General features: G+C 38.9%; 1 protein-coding gene and 1 long non-coding RNA gene across 2 annotated transcripts; both read left to right on the top strand.

The window, feature by feature from the left end:
• Nucleotides 1-198: 198 nt before the first annotated feature.
• Nucleotides 199-3,922, top strand: LOC111325405 (uncharacterized). The gene is made up of 3 exons (XR_002694334.2): nucleotides 199-296; nucleotides 1,266-1,310; nucleotides 3,420-3,922. It is a non-coding gene; the product is annotated as an uncharacterized LOC111325405 (long non-coding RNA).
• A 6,263-nt stretch (nucleotides 3,923-10,185) lies between these two features.
• LOC111325397 (uncharacterized) lies at nucleotides 10,186-13,507 on the top strand. The gene has a single exon (XM_022929208.2). The coding sequence runs from the start codon at nucleotides 11,250-11,252 to the stop codon at nucleotides 12,624-12,626; it is 1,377 nt and encodes a 458-aa protein (XP_022784943.2). The 5' UTR covers nucleotides 10,186-11,249; the 3' UTR covers nucleotides 12,627-13,507.
• Nucleotides 13,508-16,821: the final 3,314 nt, after the last annotated feature.

The following is a 16,821-nucleotide window of genomic DNA, read 5'->3' on the forward strand; positions in this document are numbered from 1 at the left end:
AAAGAATCGTTCACGTTTTGATTTTTCCGTTGCGTGGTTTGCAAGGATTTCCACATAGGAGACTTAAACGTTCAGAGCCATAACCTCAAAACCAAAATAAATAACGTTTTGGCCCCATACATTTTAAAATTTCCGCCGTCTGCCGTTACATCTGCAAAAGGACTGAGAACTAATCCTTAGTCTCCCTCAAACCTTAGACCAATATTGAAAGTACTCTGACATGACGGACAGGTCGTTCGATTCTCCGACGTGGAGAACGAGACTGCAGTAGAACGTCAAGAGAAATCTTTTTTCAGGTTCGAAATCTGTCTTTGAGATATTTTTCCCCTTATCTTGGGTTCAGAACAGCTAGTTTGTAAAAGTGAGTCCTTCAAATTCCCGTGATGACCCGTATTTAGGCATTGCGTGACATGGCCTTCTGAGCATCGTAAGCTTTTAGATCTATGATCATCGATTTTGCTTACGCATCCCACAATCTTAATAAAAAAATCACAATAGATGCAGAAATTCTCATACAAGTTCACTAAAAATTGAGTGGTATCAAGCAAATGATAAATAACTGCATCTTGTGTAGTTTTCGTGCGCTCTAGCCCTCGGGCATTATATCGCATAAATTTTGTCCAATGATTACAGTCATTTTTAATCAATTCGTTTCATAATCAGACCGTTCTACAAAAGGATCTATATATTTCTTTCACATTATTGTCATACAGTTCCACTGAAAAGTTGAATCGACATAAAGATGCAGGGCGTAGCCAGCTCTTCGACTTTTTGTAGGCCGGTTCTCAAAGAAAGTTCAATAATTTTTTTTATCCATGTTTTTGCAAAAGTCATATTATAAAAGTAGGCGGGCGGAAAAATATTGTAGGCCCAGGCCTACGGGTTTATTAGCTGGCTATGGGGCTGAGGTGGATGCGCATACATGCCCATATGTTGTCTGTGGCTAAATTTTATTCTTGGATTAACCTTTCTCATCATTTTTTTTGTCTTTATGGGTATATTATAAAGTGTGCAAAGAAATTAAGGCAGAGGAAAATAGAATTTGAACTCTGGATTAAATTGAATCACAGCACAAACGCAACTCCCTAAGTGTACGTGTAGTACCAGTAAATTCAGACTTTTAGTCTGTTGGCAAAGTATATGATATGTGAAACAACTTGTAATGAAAAATAAATTTCCTCACAAGTGGACTACAATGTAAGCAATTGTAGGAAGACTAAAAAATTCAGTAAGGCTTTGACAGGTTTTGAACCCTTGCTTCCTAGATACTAGCCTGGGTGCTGCTAAGAACTTAGCAAAAGAAGCACAAGGTAGGAGCAAGGGAAATTTTAGAGGGTCCTCAATGAAATTTTCAGGCTTGTTTTCCATCCAACCATGAGGAACATTTCTTTGCTTGAAAGTAATGTATGTTGGAAGGTGTTAGATCACTTGTGAAGTAAAATCATGTTACAGAAAGGTTGATAGATGTTGATTTCAAACCTTATTACATGCATTTTGAAATTACTTGTAATCCTTGCACTCTGATTGGCTCTCACTGGTGCAATTTTAAATGGATCGCACCAATTAATACACCAAGTTGCATCTTTTTCCCGGTCAGCGAGACAGCTTTACTTAAACACAATAACTAATCAAATATCAAGGTTTGTTATATAAAGAAATCAAATGAATCAAATTCCAGGAAAACGAGAGACAACTTGCAACTTTTTACAAACCAGCTCAGTATACTGGGTCAATAAAATAAATTAACAGACTAGAAAAACTTGTATTGGGTGACTGTATTTTTTTGTTTCATAATAGATTTAAAAGTTCAACTGAAGGTGAATTATTGTGTAGGTCACTCAACCTAGCTCATTTTAATCACCCTATTTGCCAATCTAAATTCTAGGCTCAGGTCAGTTTTCACATTCCTATTTCACAATAAATGTTTTGGGACCAGGAGTAACATTTGATTGTGTTGTTTTATCATCCCCAAAGTCTCATTGTCATCATTATGGCAAACTTGACTCTGACAAAAACTCCTGTGGTGAAGGACTTATGTAATTAATCAGTCACTAACACTGGTCCTTCTCTTAGGACCGCTCCTATGGGTACAGTCGGAATTAACAGATCAAACTTTCCCTGTTTACTATATTATAGAGAGACTGTCTATAAGGAGGCAGCATGGCCAAGTGGTTAGGGTGCTGGACTTGTAATCCGGTGTCCTGGGTTCAAGGCCTCCACCCTGCCACTCACTAGATTTGTTCTCGGTTGCCCCCAGTTCAACTCCTCGGTTGCACTCTGTAACTAGCCCACTGGTCTGCCTCCTGCTGGTGGTGATTTTTAAGCTCTTAGTCTACATTGTGGCTGAAAAGCCCCCAAGGGGGAGCTTCAATTTACGTATTTCTTTATTTATACTGTACTGGTGAAAGAAGAGGAGGGTAGCACATAGGGGGAGGGGAGTCCTGATACAGTTTCATTCTCAAAGTTTTAAAAATCTCTGCATCACACTTTACCAACTTAAAAGAGAAAACTTAAAATCTTGCTTTACCTTGCCTTTCTGTAAAATTAATGCATCATATATTAATTTTGGGCTCAAGCATCACTAACAAACCCTTTGCCACCTTCATAGAACACAGAAAAAAAAAACCCTGTCTTTTTGGGCAGAAATTATCATTAGTGTAGTTTTCTTAAAGTTTGTGATTATTTATGTTTTTTTATTACAAAAAAATCCAAGAACATTTGACATGGAATGAAAATGGTTGCCATTTTATTATTTCATACTAATTTTTGTTAAGAAAAGGTAAATTATAGAAAATAACTGTATTTACTCTATTGGCAAAAAAATGTCACACCCTTTTGATAAAGTACCACATTCTCTTGTTACTTCTACTTTCCTTGGAAGATTATTTGTTGTCTGGAAAAAAGGTTGTACTGTTTTTGATGCCTGGAAAGAATTGCAAAGAATGCTGGAAGTGATGGGCAATTTCAGAATAGCTTATTTCTTAAAGACAAAGTGAAAACCTGCAAAGAGGGGTTGAAGTGTGTTTGTCTGCTTTAATAATAGTCATAAGGTGCTCTTTTAAAAATGCCTGAAACATTTAGGGGAGGGAGACTTGCCTTGGATCCAGAAAGTACTGTTGTGCCTTTTGGACTGATTTTCATTTTTATTGATTGGGAGTAAATTTGCTCAAAGCCGGCTAGGCACTGTTGATGATGGGGGTGATGTGTGGCAGGATTGAGCTTACAGAAAAGGTTTAAATCAAAGGCAAATCATGCTGAATGAAAGCATATGGATATCACTATGAATAATAATGTTTTTCTATATTCAACTATGAGTAAGGATAGATTAGCAGCGTTCATCATTCATACGATAAAAAGGAATGTGCATAACAGCACCTTATTCTAACAGCATGTCACATTTTCTATTTACCTCTGTTAAGGTAGAATTCAAACTTTTCACTGAGTTTGCCCTAACGGGCAGTTATGGAGCCAAGGAAACCCTCCCCTCCAGCAAGGAGCCTGCTTTCAAAGCTGCACTACTCAGAAACCAATGAAGAACAGTTTAGTCAAAAGCCACACACTGTCAAAAAACAGAACTAGCAGCAACAAGCATATCACAGCCCCTCTGACATTTCAATACCCTAATCAACCAACTGCCATCAGATGAATTAAAACTAGAGAGAATTTCAAAGTTTCTCTGGCTGTATGGAGTTTTAGTAAGCTAAATCAAATGATAACAGAAAAGTTTTGACTAGCTTCACAATATCCCTTTCTCGATCCTTCTGAAGCACGGATTTGACAGGAGCACACGCGCGTATGCATTTGCCGGATAGAGTACCTGCGTTGCTGGGATAATATCGAGTCGTTAAAAGTACAACTGTTGTGGTCATGATAAAGGATTCAGTTTCATCTTTTGTTCCGCAAAGAAAATAAAAAGCTTTTGTTCTCAAATTCATTGTTAGGAGACGACAAAACAACTGAAAGGTAACACTTTGATTGCTGTGCTGACAGCACGGAATCCTGCTCCCATGGCGCTGTTAAGAATGCACCCTTGATTCAGCAATGGTATGACAAATTTCATTTAAAAGGTCCATTCTTCACAACCATGGGACAGATATAAAATTAAGTGTCTCAACAGGAAATTTCTTTTTGTATTTGATCTATTTAAGGATGATGAGATCAGTCAGCAATACTATAGGTTAATTTTGCCGTCTTCGTTTGCTGTTAAGATGTTCTTAGATTTTTCATTAAAAATAATCAACAAGGTTTGTCTGAACTTCCCCTATACACGAATTTCCATCCGCATCTGTATATAAATCCATGAAAAAACTTTGCCAAACCATGTAGATACATGCCCTTGATAGCAGATTTTTCTGGTTATTCTTTCCAAAGAAACCGAGTCAGTTGTTGTGTTTTCCCAAATAGTTTTGTCTTAAGCTACGGGAGTCTTAGTACAACCCGCTGTTGTGGTGGGTTTGTTTTGAAATTGTTTTCTCCTTTTAAAGTTAAAACAAATTTGGGTTCTCTCCTCAACTAACAAGTTACGGGCATTTGAAACGAGAAACTAATGTATGAAAGCCATGCAAACATGCATCATTGAAGTGCTCTCTGAAAATTGACCAAGAAGAGCCGGAAGACTGACGGGCACCTAATGCGGATGGAAATGATTAAACTCGCGTAAAATTGCACTTTCGTGAGGGCCACTCTCTTTTATCTATTAATAGATAAAATCAGCCCCTGAGTGGTACACACTTCAATGCAATGCTTTCTCTTTATCCTTTTATTTTTCTTTCTTTTTCACCTTCTATTGTTCTGGTAGATCTGGTTTTGGTTTGTTTTGCTTTTATTCAGATACAAGTTACCTCTTTCGAAAATACCTAAAAACAACAAATATAAAATTTATACCTTTGACCTTTATCTGTAAAATGTTTTTTGTACATAGTGACTTTCAAATATTAAAGTTCTGTTAAGATATTAACTTTTTCTGTTTGGATTATCCTTGTCGTATCCTGCTTGCGAAGGTGAACTCCGCGTTCTGGTGTTTCGGTAACGCTTTGTTAAAAAAGATAACAGTTGAAGTTTTGAGCGTCACTTTTACCGAGTTCCCAAGGAGATAATTTTGGAAAGTCTTCAATGTGTTTTTAAGCTGACAGATATGATAAAGCTGACTTATAAATGCGAAATGTTCATCATTCCGTAATTTTCGTTGTCTAAGCAACGCTATGAAGACAGCAAAAAGTTTCACCAGTATTTCATTTTTTAAGCTGGTATTTCATTGTCGTGAGACAAACCTTTTAGCTGTGGGAGGTTTTAGTTTTGATTATATACAAGTATTCGGCTCTCGAATATACTCTGTGTTCTGTTATCTACCGAGTCTTATTCACACCTATCTTAATAGATGATCGCTTAAGACGTTTTTCAGTTACATTAACGGAAAGCTCTTGTACCTTCGTTCTCTCTAAGTGGAAAACAGTATCACTGAAAAGGATTATGAAAAACAATTTTTGAATACGCAAACAACAGATTTTTGGGTAGTTTTCGTAGGGTTTGGTTGTCCTAGTACGAGTTTTTTGTTTTTGTGTCTGTGTGTGAAATAGCTTTTTTAGTAATGTAGTGTAGAATTGACTGCAAGTTTTTATACGCTAAGTTGTGTGGAATAAACTTGCAGCTAGCGGCGATGATTTCCCTTATTTTCACTGAAAAGGTATCCGCACGTATATATCATTACAATTCATTCTTGCTTCCCGAACAGTTTTGTATAGAGATAACTAAAAAGATTTCTTCTTCATGGGGTTTTTCTCAGCGTCGCTCTCCAGTCACTGTCACGAAACGTAAGTCTCGATAGACCCTATGCTTTTAGTGTCACGAAACGTAAGTCTCGATAGACCCTGTGCTTTTAGTGTCACGAAACGTAAGTCTCGATAGACCCTGTGCTTTTAGATTTTTTAGGGCTTATACAAAACTCAGCGCCACTTATGCAGTATCAGTTTATGCCGAGAAAGCATTGTACAATATCTGTATACTAATCTTGTAAATTCAGTTTTGGAAACTTTGGTTTACTAGTATTACTTCTTTAAGCCCTCTTTAAGCAGTTTTGATTACGGGGAGAGTTTTTGAGAGAAATTGGGAATTTTTTCCGCAGCTATTCCTTGAAAAACCACCGGATTGCTGGACCTAACAGCGCTAACTACGAAATTAAAAGATCATGGTGGGAGTACTTACAAGAGAATATCATATGATATTCTCTTGGTAATTATAGATAATTTGATGGTAAAACAATTTTCATTCTTCCTAAAGGGAAAAAACATCGGATCTTTGGACCATTAAACTTAATGGGTGGTTAAAGCTAAAGGGTTACGCCTCTAAATTATACACTCGCTATAATGGCGTTTTGTGGTTATCTTAAGAGGTATTTTTGGCAAAAATCTTCGCAGGGGATGAATGGATTGCTAATTTAATACGGCTTAATGTGGTCTAGTTTGTGTTGCTATTGAAAAAGTCACGGCAGATGCTTAGATAACTCTTGTTACTGATCGCTGTAATCAACCAAGGGTACTTTAACTGATGTATTCAGTTGCATATCACGGTCTTTAATAGACTATATCACGGGAGTGTTCTAATTTTTAAGATATATAAAGCCGTGAAGGTTGTTTATTTCTAATAAGAGAGAAAAACAGTTGCAGTTATCATCAGAGATCGTCTCACATGTGAAGAGGATATCACACGATCTTTTCAGAATAACTATTTCTTTGGACAACTATGTGTGTATGGCAATACGAAACGTCCGTAGAACTTCCAGTCCGAGCGCAACGATGGATAAAAATTTGACTTTCGTTTTTTTTGTGTGTGTGTGTGTGTGTATGTTCATAATTCTTTTTCATCAAAACACATTGTAAAGATATAAGAGAAAGTAATGTTACACATGATTACGTTATACCATGCATAAGGAGCCATGCTACCTTTGCAAACTAGCTGGGCTCATGAAGGACAGTCTTGGCTTGATATGGAGTTCCCTTATTTGAATAGATATCGCCAAATGCTAGTTTAGATCACTTATTGCGTCAAGTTTTTGAAATAAGACTGATTTCGAATACACCACCTTTCAGCGGTGTGCCAGACCAAGGACCTCCATGCATTCTGTAGTTTCCCTTCTATCTGCTACTGCAAGCTAATCATGAACATAGCCTGGTTTTGTTCGACTAAGCCTCTTTCATAGGGCTCCTTTGGCTATTTTTAGAATTAAGCTACCAAAAGGATGAACACAAAAAAACTACTCTTAATGTCCTCCAAACCAAGGGAGGTACAGCTCTTAAACTTTAACAAAAAGAGCTTTATCCAAATGGGAAAAAATAAAAAAGAAAGATTAAATTGTAATCATTTATACTTCGGTTCTATTTGTTTCACTGTCATCGTTCATTGCCTCAAGCAGAGTATAGCGCAAATCACAACGGCGTGAAGTGCTACATTGGAAGCGTGTTGCGCAAATTGTAAACTGAAGGTTATTAAAAATGTCGAAAGAATAGAGGGATTAACTAGGCCATGTTTTATGCTATTGAATATATTTCCTCGACACGCTATCCAGGCACGCATTCAGTGTACCTGAAAAATCTTATGAGCTCTAAGTATATGAGCGAAAAAAATAAACGTGTCTGATTGTGAAGGAGAGGAGTAGAAAAGAAGGGATATATCAGTCACTGCCTTCTTAAAAAAAAAACAAGAAAGAAAAAAGGTATGAAGAAACGGTAGCTTCGTAATTAAGGTTGATAGCAAGTTGAAATTGGATTATTACTAGATAAAACAAAAGCTTTGAGCTTTAACATGTAATTAAGCTTCGTGTGTCCGCCAGTCGAAACGTGGAGTGTCACGGTTATGTACATGTGTTCAGTATCAGGTGATCAGTTAAGAATTTGTTTTCAACACACAGAGAAGGTAAGACGTAAACTGTTATGCGTTTATGAAGTCTACGAAAATCACGAATAGAAAGCATTTTTTGATAGTTTTAATCCGAGAAAAGTTTTAGGAACACTCAGATTTTGAGCGTGAATAAATACCAGCCATGACGTAAGCTCACTGGAGCTATAATGGGGGTGAAATTTTTTCAAAAATGTTCAACTCAGTACGTATCAAACTTTATTGTAAGGTTTGGAAGCCTCCTCTCAAAGTAGTTATTCGTGTCATTGGTAAGGCAATGAAACTATTAGCGTAAAACTCAAAATGAAAGTAAAGTGACTACAATATATACCTAACAAGTGTCAAGCTTTTTCTTACGACGGACACCATGCACTCGAACAATCAACCCTTCATTACTTCATGAAAGTTTCCGTATCATTGCAAAATGTACTTCTATAAATACTAATTTTACGTTCATTAAATTTCTTTCAAAGCTATTCATCCATCTTTAGCTGTACGATAGACTTATTTAATCCAAATGAGCACTAATCTGTGAAAGGCTTCAAGCTTACGAGCATCTACAGTAAACACCTAGCGTGAAGGCAGTTAGCACTGCTGAAAGCACCACGGAGATATTGACTCGACGCTAATGTAGCTTTAGACAAGCAATTAATCATAAAAAAAAACCACTGTATTTGTGCTCATTCGTGAACTTCACCTTACCGTGTAAACCATTTAAGTGCCTAATAGGTTCCGAACAAACGAAGCGAAAATCGAGCATCCATCAGTGAGCTGTAATTAGTTCGGTGTATTTGTCCTTCACACGCAAGTACATTTGATTAGCGATAAAGAAGGAAAAAGAACCAGTGTATGTTATCTTCAATTGTGTCTCAATTAAAAAAAGCTCTCAGACTTGAAAATGTCTTGTTTTAGAGATTTGTGTCAGGTACGAAATATCGAACATCGCGTTTTCCTGTATATAATTGCAGTCTACGACATGGCTGTCACATTTCGTGTACCGCTATTGAAGATTTGGAACAGCGGCATTAAACTGTCCATTTGTGATTCAAATAGATTTATAGCCTAAATGCACCGAATGATCTCTGTTCAGTTAAGTTTGATTTAGTAACGTTTATATTGATAAAGATTCTTAGCAGCTGTCCTTCTTAGCTGGTCAGTCCGTTCGCAAGCGGCCTTTGAGCCTGAAGAGAAGAGGAAACAATTAAATCTTGAAGTGAATTCAGTTGTTTCATTCAAGTTTTAAACCGTCTTAAACAAACACTGAGTTTATATTCGGAGAAAATATTCAAGTTATGAATATTGGGTACTCTGTACGCCTCATTTGATAAAATCTATATTTTGTTCAATTGGCCTGAGTGTTATGTATCTCGACCTCCATGTTGCTAGTCCAGATAAATGGACAGACAGCAACTGTGATCTCTACAATTCAGAAGAGGATTCTCCTCCAGTTATGTCCTGAATTCACAGACACTTTCTGGCTCTATAAGAGGGGACAAACCTGCTCCTCTTGAAATTTCGTTAAATTACAATGAACTTAATTGTTAGGCAACCAAACGGTTCTACCAGAGCGCGAGCCTTTGACAAGATTCGGCTTTGAGTTATCATGAAAAAAGAAACAAAAATGTATGAAGTAATCTATCCTTGTAGTTCCCCTACTCTTTATCTGATATCTCATACATCTGCCAAAGAGATCATGCAGTTCTTTATATGGAAATCTGTTTATTCACATCTTTAAATTTAATTATAGCACGCAGCAAAGCTTGCTGACTTATATTTACCGAGGTAACGTCCACAAATTCATTCAAACAACCACTGTATCCTAAGAAACACTCGTTCTAAACATTACTCGTGGTTGACTACTTTCTTTACAAGACCTTTCTTGAGGTAAGCAGTCTCTGATTTAAAGTTTCTCGAACAAAATCAACTTTTGGTTTATTTTCCTGAAAGGATTAGGCTCATATATTAAAAATGCATCGTGTTTTTTTTTTTTGTTTGTTTCTTCTTAAGCTTGAAGGCGGAAAGCTTTGAACGAGGCGCAGCTATTTTTACTCAAAACAAGGCTTAAAATGTGGATCGTTGAAGTGGTAACTCCTCTTACTGGCAAAATTTCCACTTTCTCGGCGATCAATGACACGCAATGAATGTCAAAGTCGTGGTTTCAAAAAATTTCACCGAGAAATGAAAGTGAAACCAGCGAATTTGAAAACATGTTTGTTCCGCTCAGCACAAACCCTTTTCTTGTACTCTTCATTGCTTTTTCCTAGATTTCAAATCAACTTGTCTCTCGTAAAAGAAGAACATATTAGAGAAAACCATGCAATTTTTCTTGAAAAGAGAGAATCGCGTGTACGCGTGGCTGAAAGCCGCCTTCGCACGCGCGATATTCTCTATGACGCACACGGCACAAACCTCGATTATTGACTTTGCGTCACTCCTGGGAGTCAATGCTTATTATCGTCTTTTCTTTGTCAAGGTCGAGCACCACCGTCACGCAATGAATTTCTCGTCCATAGCCGTCCACAAAACTGCTCTATTAATATCATAACACTTTCGCTCGAGTCTCTGTAACATGTTGGAACATTTAGCAGGACTAACAGTGCCAGTGGAAGTTTCCTAATGCTCGATATTTAATCCCGTCTCCTGCGTCTTAGGCGCTCAAATAATTTCCGTGTGTTTTCTGTGGGAGATAAACTTCTGGTATTCCTGGAGGGCGGTCTACTCAGTAAACGCAAAGCACATAGCGAGGGACTCAGCTGGTCATAGAAAAATGATAAAATTGGAAAACGCTGTGCTGTGCTTTGCTTCTTCTTCTGTTCATTTATTAACGAATTGAACCACAACGCCACTGAAATTACATCTTAAATTCGCCGCCCAAGGTCCTCGACACCCCAAACAAAAGAGCTTGCGGCGTGAACCCAACTTCCGCAGATCTCGGACATAATTTTCCGTTGAGATTACGAGCGTTGGGGAGTTTATAGCACCAATGAGAAGAAACGCTAATTTCATGTGACCCAGATGTTCTCATGGGTGTCAACCTCTCCTCCGATGGCTTGCTGCGACTAAAATTATTTGAATACAAGTTTTATTGAAACAGCCGCAAAGATTGAAAGCGCTCTGTGGGGCGCTCTGACGGTGGGGGCAAAAATACGATGTGATGAATGAGACACCCAGCGAGGTGGCATAGCGCATGCGCCTGGCTACACCGGCCTGTGTCGTAAGGAACATAACAGCCACTAGTGACAACATTCAGAACAGTGCTACGACGGTAGGGAGTGGGACGCGTCTCTTTTCTCTGATAACTATTAAGTTTTTTTTACCCCTACGCGCTCCCCGACGAACTGGAAATATACATAAGTACGATGGGGAGTGAAGAGTTCAGCCACTTTCGCCCCTCTATCGTCGTGAAAACAGAGCCCCTCGAAAGCACCGCGTTTGAATACACCAGTCTGTCTGAAACCGAGTCTAGGGTCGTATTTCGAAATTACTACGAGGTGCACACAGACAGACACATGGTGGAGAGAACAAGCTCTCTAGAATCTTTGCAGAGTGGAGGCGAGAGTGAACAAGACATGAGGGTGCGAATGGATACCACTGAGCGCTCGATCGAACTACGTCCGCGAGAGGAGGTTAGCCGGAGTGAATATTTTTCGTTCCCGGCCTATCGGGCAGATTGGAAAACGGGCTCGCCTAGCCCAGAAGAAGAAAACTCGGAAGAGGGCGAAAATAACAGCGATCGCATCGAAGAGGAGAGTAACACTTCGGAAGAAGCTCGCGGATCACCGCATAATAATGATTCGTTACAAATTTACTCAACAAGCCCTGCGCCTCGCGATCACAACTCGAGCGCGGCTGTTAGTCGAGCACAACACGACATTGTTATCCCTGGAATACCCTCAAACACACACAATGGGATAAACATAGTCTTTCACAAGCAATGTAAGCTCAATATGGACGCACCTGGCAAACTATACAACAGAGAAGAGCATTCTCCCAACGAAAGCTATATTCCTCGCGTGCAGAGGTACACGCCAGACCTTCCTCCTTCGCTCGTGTACCCCACGCTAACGGAGCAACACAGTTTGAACGCCGTTCGTAACTCACGAGAGAGTCAAGATTCTCACTCATCAGGTTACGATGCAAAAAGCCCACCGGCACGTTCGCCCGTGTTAATTTGCGAGTGGATCCACCTCGAGAAAATGGTGAACCAAGTGTGTGGGATAGGATTTTATCGGATAGAGGACCTTGTAACACATATCACCGACGTTCACCTTGTTTCTGCCACGCCTGTTGGTTTCGTCTGTTGTTGGAAAGACTGCATGCGAAATGGACTGCCATTCAAGGCTAAGTACAAGTTAATCAACCACATTAGAGTTCATACGGGCGAGAAGCCATTCATGTGCAATCAGCCGGGCTGTAGGAAGAGCTTCGCGCGTGCAGAGAATTTGAAAATACACGTTCGTACGCACACGGGCGAGAGGCCGTTCGCATGCGAATTCAAAGGCTGTGATAAACGATTTGCGAACTCAAGTGACCGCCGCAAACACATTCATGTTCACACTTTGGAAAAACCATATCGGTGTAAGTACATTGGTTGCGACAAAAGTTACACGCATCCTAGCTCGTTAAGGAAACACATGAAGGTTCACGGGTTGAGATCTGAAGAACATTTTAAGATGGTTCATGGAATTGCGCTAGGTAGTCAACCCGGCCTGTTTCGGCAACGAACCGATATATAAACACAGGAAACTACTCTAAAAATATTCTCCTTTGCTAAGAGACATTTGGAACGACTGAGATATCACAAATTAATCATTTTCTCGTTCCTGTTTCGTTAAGGAAATACAAAAGGAATTTCTTTTCAGATCCGGAAGTCCGTCGGCGGGTATTGCTGTTGTCAACCACATCTCCTCAATGTGAAAAATTCAAAACACTTGGTACATGTTGTATTTGTTTCCCATTTGAACAAGTTAGGATATGAAACCTGAAAGTACTTGTTTTTGTCTTTAGTCTTTGAAATCTTAGTGATTATGAAGCTGCAGAATCTGCCGGATTCAACGCAGTTTTGATTTGTAAATGCGACTCAAGCTTATAAGCTTGGATACGAATTCTTTCTTCACTGGGGCAGGTCATATTGTCAACTTTTTGCGAGAACTTCATTTCATTTTTCAGTTGTTTTGAACCCGATCGATCGTTTAAAAGGATGCTTTGATTTTAATTTCAAAATCTCTTTTTTTGGTCGTTTCAAGGTGTATCTTAAAATAGCCAGTGTCATGTTTTTCATTTCATTTCAAGAACCTTTACTTCATTGTTCCTCTCGGGACAGAAATTACAACTGAACATATTCTATGATAAAACTCTTGAGAAATATAAGCGTCTAGTCGACTGATTCTTCAACAATTTTCTGTAGTTTTCAGGCGAGACGAGAATAGGAACACACAGTTTTTAAAATTACGTTTTAAGTTTGATAGGTATAATAAATGAGACAATTCGAAAGTTTCCCTTTGATTGTGTGATCTATTTAGCCTAAAAATAACGTTATAAAATCGCATTTTGATATTTCTGAATACCTATCCTTTAAGATGTAACAAATAAAACAAACTCTGCTTGTTCTCACTGATTTATACAAGACGTTCGCGAGATGTGTGGACAGGGGAACATCGTACAATTTTATCGGTCTATTGGGTGACTTTTCGAGAACCTTTCTGTCCAATCGAATGAACTTATTTTCTGTTAAACTGCAAGAGCACTTTTTGCAAAAGTAAGGTTTCACTGATTGATATGGCGAAGAAAATCAAAGCTGTAAGACGTGAACTCCATCGCGTTGTATCTCCCCTCTATGGAGGAACATTGGCCAGATAATCCAGCATGATTCGCATCTAGTTCAACAATTTTATTCAGATTAGTCCTTGTTGAAATAGTTCGTGTACTTCAGGATGTCAGATTGGCCTGTAAATTCTTGATCTAAAAGTATTCATAATTTTTGAGAGAATGAAAGGAACAAATGGCGACTTAAGACGTAACTACTATTACTTTGTCCTTTTGACAGAGAAATAAAATACAGCCTCACTGCTCCATTAAATAGTGTTTACGCCTTTTGACCTTTTCATTACCAACAGATTCCGGGTGTAATCGAGTTTAACAATCAAATTACAAGAAAACTGAGATAATTTTAAACGTATCGCTGGAGCAAAGATAAATTAATCGATGAAATATGCGCGCGTGTCCATTGCAGGTTATCACGCGCGTTTGTTGCGTCTTGTGCTTTACTAAAAAGTAAACGAAATTCCAGCGAAAGATGAAAGACACAAAGTTCCACAAGATTTAGCTGTAAAAAGTTAGATATCACTTGTTCGTATCCACGAAATGATCGCGTGACTCGCGAGTAACTGTCGCGACACACGTAACACACTTGACCAACGGGGGTGCATTTTATGGCAATACGATATCACTCGTTTCGGCTTCCGGGCCTCACCGCCCACCAAATGCGCGACGGGCAACTTTTTTGTATTTGTCGTCGCGGCGAGATTTTATCATAAATCCATCTATCACAGTCCGTGTTTAAAGACCTTTTAGCCGCAAATTGCTTCGAATTAAACACAACAACGCTGAGTGCTCGACGGGCATATTCAAAATCTTGTCTCCCACTCTGAGAGATATTGCGTTTTGTTTACAACAGGCCTTGAGAATAAATTATCGCCCCGGGAGGCTAGCTGTCAACTGCTGAGCGTTCAGTCAACACAAAGTTATTAATTTGGCGGGCGGTACGCGAACCGAACCAATGATTTCATCGCATTGCGGCTTCTCGGAAGTGCTCTTGCGATCTTCTTACATATGAAAAAAACAAACTCTTCTTTAGCTCCTTGGCGCGTAGCTAAACGTATATCAAATACGACAGGTATAAATTTTTCTGCTTGACAGCAGTAAGAGACCAAATATTAAAAATTTTTCCATTTCCTGTCTTGGTTTTACGACCACCTGGGAACAAGCGCGCAGAAATATATTTTACCAGGGTTTAACTCGCAGGTTGAGGACTGGTCCTTTCTAACCTGTTTGAAAAGAGTCGGAATTTTTCTGCTCTCTTCCAATCTTGAATGCCTTTATTGTGTGATCGTGGCAAAACTAGCGAAGGGTGTATTTTGGATAAACAAAGCCCAAAGCCTAAGCCTCTTCTCGAAAAAGTTGGATCCCCTCGGTGATCGAGTTCTAAAATTAAAAACATGAACATCACTTTGCTGGGCAGTTTTAGAATTTTTGTCCGTTTTTTGTTTGATTTCAACTCCTCATCCGACAGATTGATGTTAAAGTATCTTTGTTTTGTTTTAAAACAAAAGAAATTCATCGATAAAAGGAACTAAAAAAAAGCCCTCCTCGATGGCCGCACTTGTAAATATTTCATGACTGGTCCGTTTTTCAGCTCAATTATTCTTCTCCGCTAAACCAAAAAACGTGATATCTAAGGAGTACACGAGGCAGACGGCTTGCCCCTCGCTGTGGCATAGTGTTGGCGATGGTGTTATCGCACGATTGGCAAATAATTTAACTTAAAGGTTACATATGGCTTTTATCCACTTCGCAGACTTGTTCCATATCCTTTCCGGGCTTAGTTTTACAAATTGTTTATGGTGAACTTTCAAACCGATATTGTTACACTAGACTTGTTGTTCAGTTTACATATAGGAAACGGAAATTCAAAATGAATGAGAAGAAAACACTTTCCGGGCGGATAACAGTTTTTGCATTTTCCGAGACAAGGCGATCGAGAATTAAACAGTCATCTGTGTGAACTTGGTTTTGACGTTGACAGGTTTTTTTTGTTTTTGTTTTTGTTTTTTTTTTTTTGTTACATTCGTCTCTGCCCGCCATCTAATTTCTCCATGCATCTAGTTAGGGGACTTCATCTTGATATAGCACCACATTATTTTACCCAATTTTACAAGGAAATGTGCGGCAGCATGTAAAAGAAAAAAATTGCTCATTGGATCTTGGTGGTTAAGGGTCAAAAGCTGAAGCTGAAATTTCTGAGTTCTTTATCCAGTCTTGTCCATAAACTTTTACCTTTCACAGGATATTCCAGGGATGACCTATATATTCTCTCTACAATATCAAAACATTGTCAACCAAACAGATGATGAGGAGAAAGATAAAAATACCAAGTAGGGAATATTGTTTATTGTTTGATTTTATCAGATTCATGCCAAACTAGAAAATATATGTGACTGGCTGACACCGATAGCCAGTCTAGGGCAATCATTTTGTGGGGATGAGCAGCGAGGCGAGCGAGTTTAAAAACGGAGCGGGAGATTAGGGAAAGAGATGGGAAGACAGGTAAACCCTTGCTCGTTCACTTTTTCACCCGTCTCCGCTGACCGTAAGAACCGACTTTATTGCCGTACGAGTGGTAACTTACCTGTAGCTGTACCTTCCCCCCGTAGAGAGACGTTTTTCCCAGGGGCGAGGGTACGGCTACAGGTGGGCTACACAAGTGGCACCGGTGAGGCCCAGCCGAGTGTATCACATTTTGACGTCTTCAGTAGTCATCTATGACGTCATCTATGCTGAACAGACGCACGATCGAAACATGGAACCCACTTGTTTTTTGTATACTAAGCTAAATTATACACACATTTTGATTGGTTCTAAATCATGATCTATTGGAGAACAGACGCATCAATGACGTCGTCACCATGAGCAACATTTTACTTCTTAGTACCGCACGGCAACGTGTCATCTATTTAATTGTTAAACATAATGAATGATGAGTTCTGAATGGTTATGCCATCTATGGGTCTATCATACGTAAGAACCAATCACAGCGCTTGTACAATTCAACTTATCATATCAACTTCGTACGAAGATTAATTTTGATATTCTTCCGCCCTTCTTAGTCTCTCGCGCTGTTTCTTATTGCATGCGTTTACATCGTAACTCGTA

The sequence above is a fragment of the Stylophora pistillata genome, chromosome 10, assembly GCF_964205215.1.
Source record: "Stylophora pistillata chromosome 10, jaStyPist1.2, whole genome shotgun sequence".
NCBI classification, from domain to species: Eukaryota; Metazoa; Cnidaria; class Anthozoa; order Scleractinia; family Pocilloporidae; genus Stylophora; species Stylophora pistillata.